Consider the following 12,338-nt stretch of genomic DNA (forward strand, 5'->3'; position numbering starts at 1 on the left):
ACATTATTATGCTTCTCCTTTTTGTATTTTTACGTTATGCTTGCTTACACCGGGCCACCTTCCATTCCCTCCATACTCCATGGGGGCTTGTTAAATGATTGACCTAGGCTCCTCATTTACCTCCTCCTGTCGCTGCTATTATTGTTATGGCAATCGCTTTGATTGCACGTTAGCAGCATATAATTATATCCTGACAGGGGGACTATAATTTCAGCCAGAACGAAGGGTCTCTAAGTATAAATGGCATTTGATGGAACTAGGTTGGAGTTTCAATATTGTACTGTGGGTATATTGTCTATTATAGTACAAATAGATACCCACAGTAGTCCATTGGTGGTAACTTAAAGGCATATTGCGAATTATAAAATGTCAATCATTTAAATTCATATATGGAATTGCACTCAATTAAATATGAATACCACAAAATATATAAAACCATTTGAGAACCCTATCTTAACCCTGATAATACAACATAATATATAGAAATATTAAAAATTGCATCAAAATAATTCATTTTATAAATGGTTTTCAATGTACCCTTTCGCTTTGTTCAAAATATTTGAATGAAGTTTAAATTTCAGGGGCAAATAATTTAAGAACCCACCAACTGGTTGCATTTCGAGGCATAAATTCATCATTTAATTCACCGAATTTCGCTTTTGCCAGTGTTTCTTGGCTTTTAAGTAGTGGCATTCTTTTGTTTACAGTGAAAGCACCCCTCGGACTTTCTTTCATGCGCTTGACAAACTGCGTAAAAATCTCCGCTGACCGGAAACTAATTTGAAAATGTTATTCATTATGCACAGCACTTGCCGCTTCAGCCCACTCGAAGTTGCACTCGGCTGACGCTGTTCTGCTGTTATTTCGCGCACTTCCTGCCGCACTTTCCAGTTGTGGCAGTTGCACTTTCTACGCACGGTCTGGGAAATCCCTGGGAGACTGGCTTGGAGTGGGTCTTCTGTGTGTGGAACCCAAAGTTGAGGAAAAGTTTCGGTTTTCGCTTTCGCCTGGCGCTGCGAAAAAGTACGCGAGCCACTAATGCCCAGATTTGAGTTGCGGCTATGAGAGTTTTAGCCAGATTGTTGCCTTAAAGCTGAATTAGCGCAGCTCTTGCGGCTGCCAAAGTTGGCTTAACCCATTTTGGTCAGGAGAGTTTAAAATCACATTAAATTGGAACGCCTTTTTTTGGGGTAAATTGCAGAAATTCTATTTTGGAATAAAGAGGAATTAATGTAAGCAATATGTGTGCTTACACAATCCACTCTAACTTTATAGAAAACAATTTTTAGTGCTTAAAGCTAAGTAAAAACCGTCAAAAATTGTGTTTATTATTCTAGAATTATAAAATGATGTATAAAATTAGTTACTTTGCTAAATATTTCGAGAATGAAAAATTTTAAATGTTTTGTCACAAGGAATCAATTTAATTACATTTTTGGAAAGGAAATATAATTGTTTAGGTAATTTCAATATTAGGCACTGAGGTGTTAAATGGTTTAAAAGAAAGCCAGGAGCCTTGTCCCGGGTGGCAAATTCGTAATTGATAGCATCTTGAGCACAGCTCGGCTGCTCGAGGAGATAAAAATTGTAAGTCGACAAATTAAGCTGGGGCCCAGAGCAAAAGACGCCGCCGTCAAACGGATGTGGATGTGGATGCTAAAAATGCAGCGCCAGCCAAAATGCCACCGGCCTTGGCCACAGGAGCAATATCAAAGGGAAAAAGGATTGCCGTGGAAACAATGACAGGCCAGGGAAGAAGCCAAAGGAAGCAGCCAAGTTTTAGAGACAAAAGTCTGGCGAATGGTTTAAGGCAGGGCAAAAGGAAGCGAGATAAAAATGGCGTGCGTCGCATGGAACATGAACCAAAATGGCACCCACAAGAGCTTCCGGCAGACGTCCGCTTTAACAACTCTTTTACCCACACTCACGCACTTCTGTGTGTGTGTGTATATATATATGTATATATATATATATATCGCTATGTAGGAACACATCTGAGAACGCCCTGCACATTAGCAACGTTTCCAGGGGTTTTTTTTGTGAGCGGGCGTGGGAGGCAGCGCTTTTGTCATAAACCCATTAAAAGTCAAGGACAAAATTCATGTTGCATGTTTACTCATGCACACTCACACACCCCACAAGCCCACACAGACACACACACACACACACACCCGCACCACCCACTCACACATAGATCACAGAGCGGAAAGAACAAGCAGTGCCAACAAAGTAGCTTTAATTAATGAAACTCATTAAAGGGATGCCAAGCAGGCAGTGGCACAAAGCAGAGTGGCTCTGTGGCTGAGCAGCTCGGAAAAAGGCCATAGGCTTGGCCAAAAACGACCAAAGGACGAGGGGACCGAGGACCAAGGACCAAGGACCAAGAACCAGCAGCAGATCCAAAACCAGAACCAGAACCAGACTGAATTGCCCGCTTTGACCTGCCACAATGCGTTGGGCCATACATTAGCCACGTTGGCGCTCACTTGGCCTCCGCCATTGAATAAAATAATCAGCAGCCGCCTTATCCAGCTGCCGCTGTTCATCCTTTTGACTTGGCCAAGGCAAACGATGTTGGCCAAAAACGAGAAGTACACGACCTGCCGAAAGGACAAAACACGAGAGAATCAGAAGAGAGAGTTTGAGAACAGAGAGAGAAATAGCTTTGCTGAGAGTCGTTCTGGGGAAATGATGGTGAAAGTTTATCCGCACTCCGAAAAGTTTCCTTTAGAGGGGATGAAATAAATGAAGAAAGAAAACAAGCAGTTTACAAGGAGGCAAGGATACGTAAGCAAGCAGATTGGATTAGCAGTAAATAAGCAGAAAACCATCAAGGAAAATCAAACTGCTTGTAAGGATTTGGGGGCTAATTCAAACAATGTTAGCAATCAGTATTTTTGAACTCAGTGCTAGTTGGAGTATTTTTAAACGATTTAAAAAAGTTTACGAATGCAAAATAATATATAGAAACTAAACTAAATAGTTCCATCTACTGTTTGTATTTTTTGAAAATCGATCCCTGATCATGACCAATATAATAAAATAGTTTGGAAATATATTTATATGATCACTTATTTTAATTACAAGGTCTAAACTTGAGTGGCTAAATAATCTAAAGAAATTGTTTCAATTTTTCAAATTTCTAGAAATTTTATTTTATTTCAGTAATATTTGTATTGTCCTTTTGCTATAGTTTTGGACCAGTCAGCTTTAGTCAGTTAAACCGTTAAAGCTCGTCCTAATAGTTATTGTTAGTAACAAAATTCCGTGTAAGCGAAAAATGTTGAAAAATTCCACAAAATACTATAAAAATAAAACTGTTATATTTCGTAAAAGTCTAAATTACTCCGGTAGAGGGCTGATTTATACCTATTTGGAAAAACCCTCCCCCAACCCACACCCAAGGTCATGCGCTCTTGCTCTCATAGCACACCTGTATGAGTTGGCCTCTCACCTGCCACTCGCTCTCTCCGCAGGACTTGCGCACCCCGAGGGACACTCTCCTCTCTCCGCGGAAAGGACTAGGACAACTCACAGCGGGCAGCGCTGTCTGCAGAGAAAGCAACAGCTTTGTGGGTGGGACGCCCAACCACCCCCACGGCAACCACCACCCATCACCCACGCGCAGATCCACATCCTGGCCCATCCTGTGGCAGGCCCGGCACCTGCTGCATCTCAAAACAAAGCCCATTTATTTAGAATGGCAGCGCAAAGCGGAAGCGCCAAGAAAATAGACAACACAACAACACAGCGGACAGCACAACGGGGTGGGTGGAAGTGGGTGTGGGTGTGGGTGTGGGTGGGGGTGGGTGGTTGCCGGGCTCCCGGTTGCCACAACAACTGACAAGGACCACAACAACGTCAAAAACTACGTCGGAAAATTAACAAATTTTTAAACGGGAAATAAATTCAGAAACAGTATATTAATCTAAAGGATACTCTTCAGAAAATGCAGCTTAAATACCTGCGGACATTGTTGGAGGGTCAGGTAAGCAATATGCGAATGGACAAACCGAAATTTTTAGATTGCTTATCTCGAAATTTCCAATATTGAATTTTCATGAATATCAACTAAATGAGTGTCTTTTCCATTATTCGTATTTCATTGCAATAATTATGAAATTCGTTTTTAGACTATTTTCTGGAACTGTCTAGTTTAAAGTGTTTCAACTGTATTCAAAATAGGAAAATCAATTGATTATTACGGATTACATTATTTATATTTTATTACTACATTATTTATATTGTATTGTAGTAATTGAGGATTTCGTTATGAACTACTTTCTGGAACTCTCTAGTTTAAAGAGTTTCAAGTATATTAAAAATAAGAAAATCAAACCAATTTAAAAATATTGTTTTCTTTCAGAAGCAAAACCAGTGTTGTTTCCATTATTTATATTTTATTGTAATTATTGTGAAATCGGTTTATAAACTACTTCATGAAAGTATATTCTTTACAGAGTTTTGTCTGTATTAAAAATAAGAAAATCTAATAAATGTAAACAATTATATTCTTTCAGGAGCAAATCCAGCGAATAGCAGGACTAGCCTGGTCTCCCAATCAGCTCAAATTGGCCATAGCCACTGCGGATCGTCACATTCTCCTTTACGATGATGCGGGTGAAAGACGTGATAAGTTCAGCACCAAGCCAGCAAATCCCTCAAACGGAAAGAACTCCTATGTGATCCGCGGATTGGCCTTTAGTCCGGACTCCACCAAACTGGCGGTGGGTCAGAGCGATAGCATCGTCTATGTATACAAACTGGGGGAATCCTGGAACGACAAGAAGGTGATATGTAACAAGTTCCCGCAGGCCAGCGCAGTGACTGCTCTGATTTGGCTCACTTCGGGCTCTATTATTGCAGGTAAATCATGTTAATAAATATTATAAAATACTTTTATTAATTAATAATCCTTTTAAGGACTCGAGGATGGGAAGGTTCGTGCCCTGCACAGCAAGAACAACAAGTCGCAAAGCCTTTATGGCGGCGACAGCATTTGCATTTCGCTGGCGGCGAATACCAAGGGAACTGGTTTTCTGAGTGGTCACAACGATGGCACCATCATACGCTACTTTATGACGGATGAGGCCACGGAACCACTTGGTAGAGTGGTGCAGCATCCAGTTCCTCCTTTTGCTTTGGCTTGGCCACAAGGTGGATTTTGCGCCGGTGGCTGTGATCAGCGGATTGTATTCTACGATAGCATGGTATGTCTTGGAATATACTGATCTCTTGGGGATTTCTAAAGCCTTAAACCTTCTTTTCAGGGTCGTCAGCTGCGTACCTTTGACCATTCCCGAACGGAGGGCGAGCGGGAGTTCACGGTGGCCGCCTGTAGTCCAAATGGCCAGGCGGTGGCCTTCGGCAGCTTCGACAGGATTCGCATCTTCGCCTGGAGTCCTCGGCAAGGAGCTTGGAGCGAGAGTGCCAGCAAGGAGGTGGCTTGTTTGTACACCCTGAGCAGCCTCCTCTGGCGCAGGGATGGAGCCCGACTCGCCCTGGGATCCGTGAGTGGGGCAGTGCTCCTCTTCGAGTCCGTTCTGCGACGCACCGTGTGGCAGGACAAGTTTGAGCTGATCTTCGTGGCACCCAGTCAACTTCTAGTGAGGTCCTTGACCGAACCCTCGCAACAGCTCACCATTGAATCGCAGCTGGGTCTGGAGATCGATGACGTTAGGATCATGGGCAGGGACAATTACCTGGTGGCTCGCACCGAGGAGTCCCTGATCCTTTGTGACCTGACCCGCAATCTGAGCAGCGAGGTTCCCTGGACCGCCTCCGGTCACCACGAGCGGTTCTACTTCGAGAACCCCACTGTTTGCCTGGTCTTCAATGTGGGTGAACTAAGCTTAGTGGAATACGGGGATAACTCCATCTTGGGATCGGTTCGCACTGAATTCGTGAATCCCCATGTGATCTCAGTGCGTCTAAATGAGCGAGGAAATGCGAGGGAAAACAAAAAGCTGGCATTTCTCCTGGACGCCAAGACCATTTGCGTGGTGGATCTGGTGAGTCGGATGACCAGTGGTCAGATCAACCACGAGACCAAGATCGATTGGCTGGAGCTGAGTGAGACTGCCCATAAGCTACTCTTCCGAGACAAGAAGCTGCGTTTGATTTTGGTGGATAACTACACGGGTAAGAAGCAGACCCTGCTCAGCAATATATCCTTCGTGCAGTGGGTTCCCCAGAGCGATGTGGTGGTGGCCCAGAGCAACTCCAACCTGGCCATTTGGTACAACATCGATCTGCCCGAGCACGTCACCATGCAAAGTGTTCGGGGTGAAGCCATCGAGGTGCTCCGCGAGAATGTAAGTTATGAATTGGATATAGATGAATATAATATATATAATGTAAATTTAATAATCCTTATAGGGTCGGACTGTAGTCAGATCTCAGGACGGACCAAGTGAACACAATTACCAACTAGACGAAGGCCTCGTGGAATTTGGAACCGCGGTGAATGACAGTGATTTCGGGAGAGCCGTCCACTTTTTGGAAACCCTGGGAGACAAACCCGCCGCCAAGGCCATGTGGCATAATCTGGCACTGATTTCCCTGGAAGATGGAAACCTCCGAGTGGCTCAGAGGTGCTATGCTGCCCTGGGTAATGTATCCAAGGCGTACTATCTGGCCGAGATGATCCAGCAGGCGGATGAGTTCGAGGAGTCCTCTGGTTCCCCCGGCATTCTCTGTCCCGAAGTCCGTGCCAAGATGGCTCTGCTGGGATCAGATTTGCGCACTGCGGAGAGGATCTATCTGGAGCAGGGAGATATCGAGGCAGCTCTGAAGATGTACCAACAACTGGGAATGTGGGATGAGGCAGTGGCTCTGGCGGAGAGGCGTGGCTACAACAGAATCTCTGAGCTGAAGCAGCAGCATATGGACTACCTACTGAGTAGCGAACAGCAGGAGAAGGCTGGTCAGGTTCTGGAGGAGCAGGGGGATCTCCAGCAGGCCATGTCATTGTTTCTGAAGGCCAACAAACCGGCGAGGGCAGCCCGATTGGCCCTGAAGACACCCCACATCCTGCAGGATGAGCAGGTGATGCTGCAGGTGACAGAAGGACTCGTTCGCTCGGAGCTCTATGAATTAGCAGGGGATATAGCCCATCGTTTATCCCGTCCAGAAGCAGCCTTAGCTCTCTACAGAAAAGGAGGAGCCTATGCCAGAGCCTTGGAACTGGGACGTGTGGTGGCCCCGCAGGAGGTGACTGCCCTGGAGGAGGAGTGGGGCGACTGGCTGGTGGGCCGCAAGCAACTGGATGCTTCCATCAATCACTACATCGAAGCGGGAGCCACCCAAAAAGCCCTGGAAGCTGCAGTGGGTGCCAAGCAATGGCGCAAGGCGGTGCAAATAGCCAAGGTCCTGGACGAACCGGAGCTCATCCAGCGCTATGCCGTGGATCTGGCCAAGCATCTGGCCTTCGCAGGAGATCTGGATGGAGCGGAGGACATGCTGGTGCGGGCCAGTCTGCACAAGGATGCCATAGAGCTACTGAATCGCCATGGCAAATGGGAGCGGGCCTATGTAATTGGGGAGAAGTATCTGAAGGCGGATCAACTCCGGGAACTCTTCGTTCAACTGGCAGGCACTCTGGAGGAGCAGGGAAAGTTCAGAGATGCGGAGAAGGTCCTCATAGCGGTGAATGAACCCGACCTGGCCATAGCCATGTACAAGCGGCGGGAACTCTACGACTCCATGATCCGTCTGGTGGAGCGGCATCACAAGGATCTGCTGGACAGCACCCATCTGCATTTGGCACGGCAACTGGAGTCCCGTGGCAAACTCAAGAACGCCGAGATGCACTTCGTGGCCTCCGGGGACTGGAAGTCCGCCGTGCACATGTACTGCTCCTCGGGTCGCTGGGAGGATGGCTACAGGGTGGCCAAGCAGAAGGGCACCGAGGGAGCCAGCCAGCAGGTGGCCTACATGTGGGCCAAGTCCATGCCCACCGAGAGTGCGGTGCGATTGCTGAGTAAGCTGGGACTTCTGGACACGGCAGTGGGATTTGCCTGCGACTCCGGGCAATTCGAGTTCGCCATGGAACTGTGCCGGTTCGCGGGCAGACCCACGGATGAGGTGCACCTGAAGATCGCCATGTCGCTGGAGGATGAGGGGAAGTTCGAGGCCGCCGAGGCGGAGTTCCTCAAAGCCAACAAACCCAAGGAGGCCATACTGATGTACCAGCATGCAGGCGATTGGCAAGCGGCCCTGAATGTGGCCGAATCCCATCTGCCCGATGCAGTGGGTGAAGTTCTCATTGGACAGGCTGCAGCCGCTTTGGAAACCCGTAACTACAAGGACTATGAAGCTCTGCTTCTGAGGGCCCGTCGTCCGGACTTGATTGTGGAGCACTACAAACAGGAATCCCTCTACGAAGACGCCCTGCGCATCGCCGAGGAGCACTACCCGGCGGCCTTGAATGACCTGAGGCGTCTCCAGGCGCAGCTCCAACGTGGTCAAGCCCAAGCTCAGGCTGGCGAAGATGCAGCCTCGATCTCCCGTGCCTACCTGCAAAGAGCAGCCGAGTTTGCCAAGAAGGAGCAATTCCGCAAGGCAGCCGAGTGCCTCATGCAAATAGACTCCTCCAATGCCGAGGATGCTGCCACTTTGGAGAGGGCTCTACTACGGGCCGCCGAGATCTGCAATCAGTTTCTGGAGGGACAGGATGCCCAGGAGTTGGCTACATCACTGGGACCGCGACTACTGGCCATCAAGCAGATAGGACCTGCCGCCCAACTCTATTTGGCTGCCGATATGCCCAAGCAGGCGGTGGATGTGTTCATCAAGACGGAACAGTGGAGCAAGGCACGTCGGCTGGCCAAGGAGATTGATGCGGATCTGCAGCTGCTGGCCTATGTGGAGCAGCAGCAGAAGGCCAGCCTGAGGCACGAGGGCAACATCGAGCAACTGGCGGACATAGACATAGTGTCCGCTCTGGATCTCCTCGCGGAACAGGGTCAGTGGCAGCGGTGCCTGGAGAAGGCCAAGCAGCTGAATCCCGCCCTGCTGCAGAAGTACGTGGCCGTCTATGCAGCCCAGCTCATCCGCGAGGGCAACTGCACCACTGCCCTGGGACTCTACTTGAGCTATGGAGCCCCGCCGATCGAGGCCCACTTCAATATCTACACCAGGATCGCCTTGGATTGCCTGGCTTTGAGGGAGGAGCAAACGGAGGGTGGATCCCTGTGGCGCCAGTTGAGGGACTTCCTGTCCCGCCTTCTGCAATCCCTTAAATCCTCTCCAGAGCTGGCGCAATCCCCCTTTACATCCAGCATGGAGCAGTTCCTCCTAATAACCCATTACTACGCCACCAGAGCAGCCTGCAAGGAGGTGCAGTCCCTCCAACCAGTGGCCCTGCGTTTATCCTTGGCTCTACTTCGCCACACCGATCTCCTGCCGGTGGACAAAGGTTTCTACGAAGCTGGGATGGATCTCCGCCAGGCAGGTCGGGAATCCGAGGCCTTTGTGATGCTCAATCATTATCTGGACGTGTGCGAGGCCATCGAGGAGGGTTCCGGCCAGTTGGTGGACCATTCCGATCTGGCTAGCACCGATTTTCCCAGCTCCGTGCCTTTGCCGGAGGACATCCACCTGAAGAACGATCCCAATCTGCACGAGGAGGTGCGTGAATGGGTGCTGGCGGTGAGCATGGATCAGCAGGTGGACCAGCAGCTGCCCACCGATGATCGCGGTCTGTACGAATCCAGTTTGGGACCGGATGACTTGCCCTGCATGTTGAGTGGGTTTCCCGTGAGAGGTCGTCAGCCGGTGACCTTTCAGGGATCGAGCAACCAGGTGAACCGCGATGTGTGGAGCAAGTTCTCGGTGGCCGTGAAGATGTCCCCGGGCAGTGGCATTGCTGACATCATTGGCTTCACCGAAAAGTGGCAGGGAGCGGCCAACTACGTCATGCACTAAGCACCCAACGGGATAAATCCACGAATGTAAGTTGCTTGCAATTAGAAGCTGTATTTAAAACGTCATTAGTGGGTGTGTTTGGATTACAATCATTGGATTTGCGGGCGAGGGTGCCAGTAAGGGGGCAATTGCAAATATACGTATAAACTCTAGGCTTGACTTTAAGTGGCTCCTTACGGCTCAGGATCAGTATCGGGATCCGGATCAGGATCTTAGTTAATGCAGCGCGTTGAAGAGATCGCCGGCGGAGGGCAGGGGTGCCAGTCCGCCGGTCACATCAGGCAATTGAGTCAGGTCGGGCAGGTTGGAGAGGTGGTCGTGGATCTCCTTCTGCAGGCCCAACATCTTGGCCAGCTTCTTCTTGTGTTCCTGCAAAGACACAGAGAATTAGGCGATGATGTTTCAACAAGAGTAATAAAAGGGGGACTACATCAAATTCGATAAAGGTTTTTTTTAATTTAAATTAATTACAAATATACAATAGGCAGTAGCTTGCACTTTGGGAAGGTCATACGCTAGGGAACTCGCCAACTTTGAATACGAAGTTGTATTCAGTTTAAATAGGAGTTCCTTTACGCTTGATAAAGTGCTCAAAAGAATATCGCGGGAAAACCATACAATAACTACATTTAATCAGTTCTGCGATGGACAAATTTCGGTATTTTTAAAGAGGTTGCTTATCTAACAAGTCGAAAAAGCATGCAGGGTTTAAAACTTGACGGGGAACGTACATCGAGACGTAGCTCAGCCTGGGAGAGAAGTTCCTTTTGCTCCACTTGAAAATCCCGTAGCATGGTGGCCAACTTGGTGCGGTCTTCCATTTCCGCCGCCAGTCGAGCATTGTAATCATTGAGCAAATCCACAGCTTCGTTGACCTGAAAAGGCGATTTCGATTTGTAATTATCAATTAAATATACAATATAGAGACAAATTTGAGCCCTTCGGTTTCGGGAAACTCTTTTGAAGTGAAAATAAGAACAAGGCTAAACAGTTGAAGTCAAACGAGTAGCACAGAGTTTTACATAATCGGTGTAAATAAAAATAGCATTGCAACGACATGAGTTTAGGTAAGAGCTCCCAACTTTTGGAAGACAATTCATGTATAAATCATTAGTACTCGTTCTTAAGTGCTCTTATTTAGACTGCATCTATGTAGTCTCAGTTCTGGGTCCCACCTGCACGGCCAGAGCCTTGGCCTTGTCCTTGTCCTCCAGCTTGCTGATGCAGCTAATCTCGGATATTTCCTGCGGCAGCTTGGCGATCCGTTCGCGCACCACCGCATCGCTGGAGGCGGAGTTCTCGATGTTCGTGAGAGCCTTGATCAGCTCCTCGGGTTCTGGGGGTTCCCCTAGAGGCAAGTATGGCGGTGTATGGCCGTTTTCCGGCTCGACAACAACGACCTCCTCGGGCGGAGGAGCATTATTGGCGCTACTGCTGCTGCTCGGGGCATGTGGCCGCGAACGCTTCGACTTGGAGTGGCGATCCTCGTGCTTGCGCTTCTCGCGGCGTTCGGATTTCTCCTTGCTGCCACTGCTGCTGCTGCTGGCGTGCTCCTTTTCCCGCTCCGGCTTTTCTGGCTTTTCCGGTTTTTCACTGCCTCCATTGGACTTGCCATTGGTGCTGCTGCTGCCACCCGTTTCCCGGTGCAGTCGTGACCTCCATTCCGCAATGGCCTTGGGATCGTATACTCCGCGCTCCAGCCAGATGTTCAGGATCCTGCCCAGGCTGCCCAGGAGCTTATCCGAGCCGCACTTCTCGCCGATGTGGGCGAAGACCTTGCCCAGCACATGGTTGAACTCCTTGCCATATTCCGGACCCTTTTTCTTGCTGTTCTGGATCACATCGTTGGCCAGGTACATGAAGGTCAGCTTCTTGGGCTCCGGAACTGCAGAAAGGGGGATGCGATTAGCCAGGGGAACACCCAGGAGGTCCACAGGAATACCCACCGTTCTCCAGTTCCCGCTGCCAGGTCTTTACGATCGCCGCACTGTGTTTGCGGTGGTGAATCAGCCACAAGGATAAGGTCTGGATGCTCTGCTGGCTGCTGTTCAGCTCGCCCAGTTTCTTGAGGAGCGCCGTCTCCGTGAAGGCCGACATGGCTGCTCTGCGTTTTCACCGCTTTTCCGGCGATTTTCTATTAAGGCAGTCAGAAAACCTCAAAAAATTTTCCGATTCGAGAAAATAAACAGCTTGGACTCAGTGTGGTCGAAGCGCTTGTCGCCGAGAATACCAAATATTTAAACCATAACGGTTGGTATCTCTAAAAATCTTACAAATAGTCACATTTGTGAAGGCGCCAAATTAGATTTATATTTATCGTTGTTTTTCATGTGTAAATTGAATGGGTGCATTTCTTTGCCGTTAATAAATACCATTGCCCGCTCTGTTTAATGTGAAAAACGCCTTAAAAC

General features: G+C 48.5%; 2 protein-coding genes across 2 annotated transcripts; one reads left to right on the forward strand and one right to left on the reverse strand.

Annotated features, from left to right (window-relative positions):
- Positions 1–3,949: 3,949 nt before the first annotated feature.
- Positions 3,950–9,927, forward strand: LOC108047358 (intraflagellar transport protein 172 homolog). The gene is made up of 5 exons (XM_044457832.1): positions 3,950–3,988; positions 4,521–4,866; positions 4,924–5,210; positions 5,271–6,314; positions 6,379–9,927. Exons 1-5 carry the CDS (start codon positions 3,950–3,952, stop codon positions 9,925–9,927), a joined length of 5,265 nt encoding a protein of 1,754 aa, XP_044313767.1.
- Positions 9,928–9,954: 27 nt separating this feature from the next.
- Positions 9,955–12,133, reverse strand: LOC108047354 (regulation of nuclear pre-mRNA domain-containing protein 1B). The gene is made up of 4 exons (XM_017127500.2): positions 11,874–12,133; positions 11,103–11,812; positions 10,659–10,802; positions 9,955–10,296 (listed from the first exon to the last, which is right to left on the reverse strand). The coding sequence occupies exons 1-4, from the start codon at positions 12,022–12,024 to the stop codon at positions 10,144–10,146; spliced, it is 1,158 nt and encodes a 385-aa protein (XP_016982989.2). The 5' UTR covers positions 12,025–12,133; the 3' UTR covers positions 9,955–10,143.
- Between the last annotated feature and the right edge of the window lie 205 nt (positions 12,134–12,338).

This window comes from Drosophila rhopaloa, unplaced genomic scaffold (genome assembly GCF_018152115.1).
Source record: "Drosophila rhopaloa isolate 14029-0021.01 unplaced genomic scaffold, ASM1815211v1 contig_163, whole genome shotgun sequence".
Lineage (NCBI taxonomy): Eukaryota > Metazoa > Arthropoda > Insecta > Diptera > Drosophilidae > Drosophila > Drosophila rhopaloa.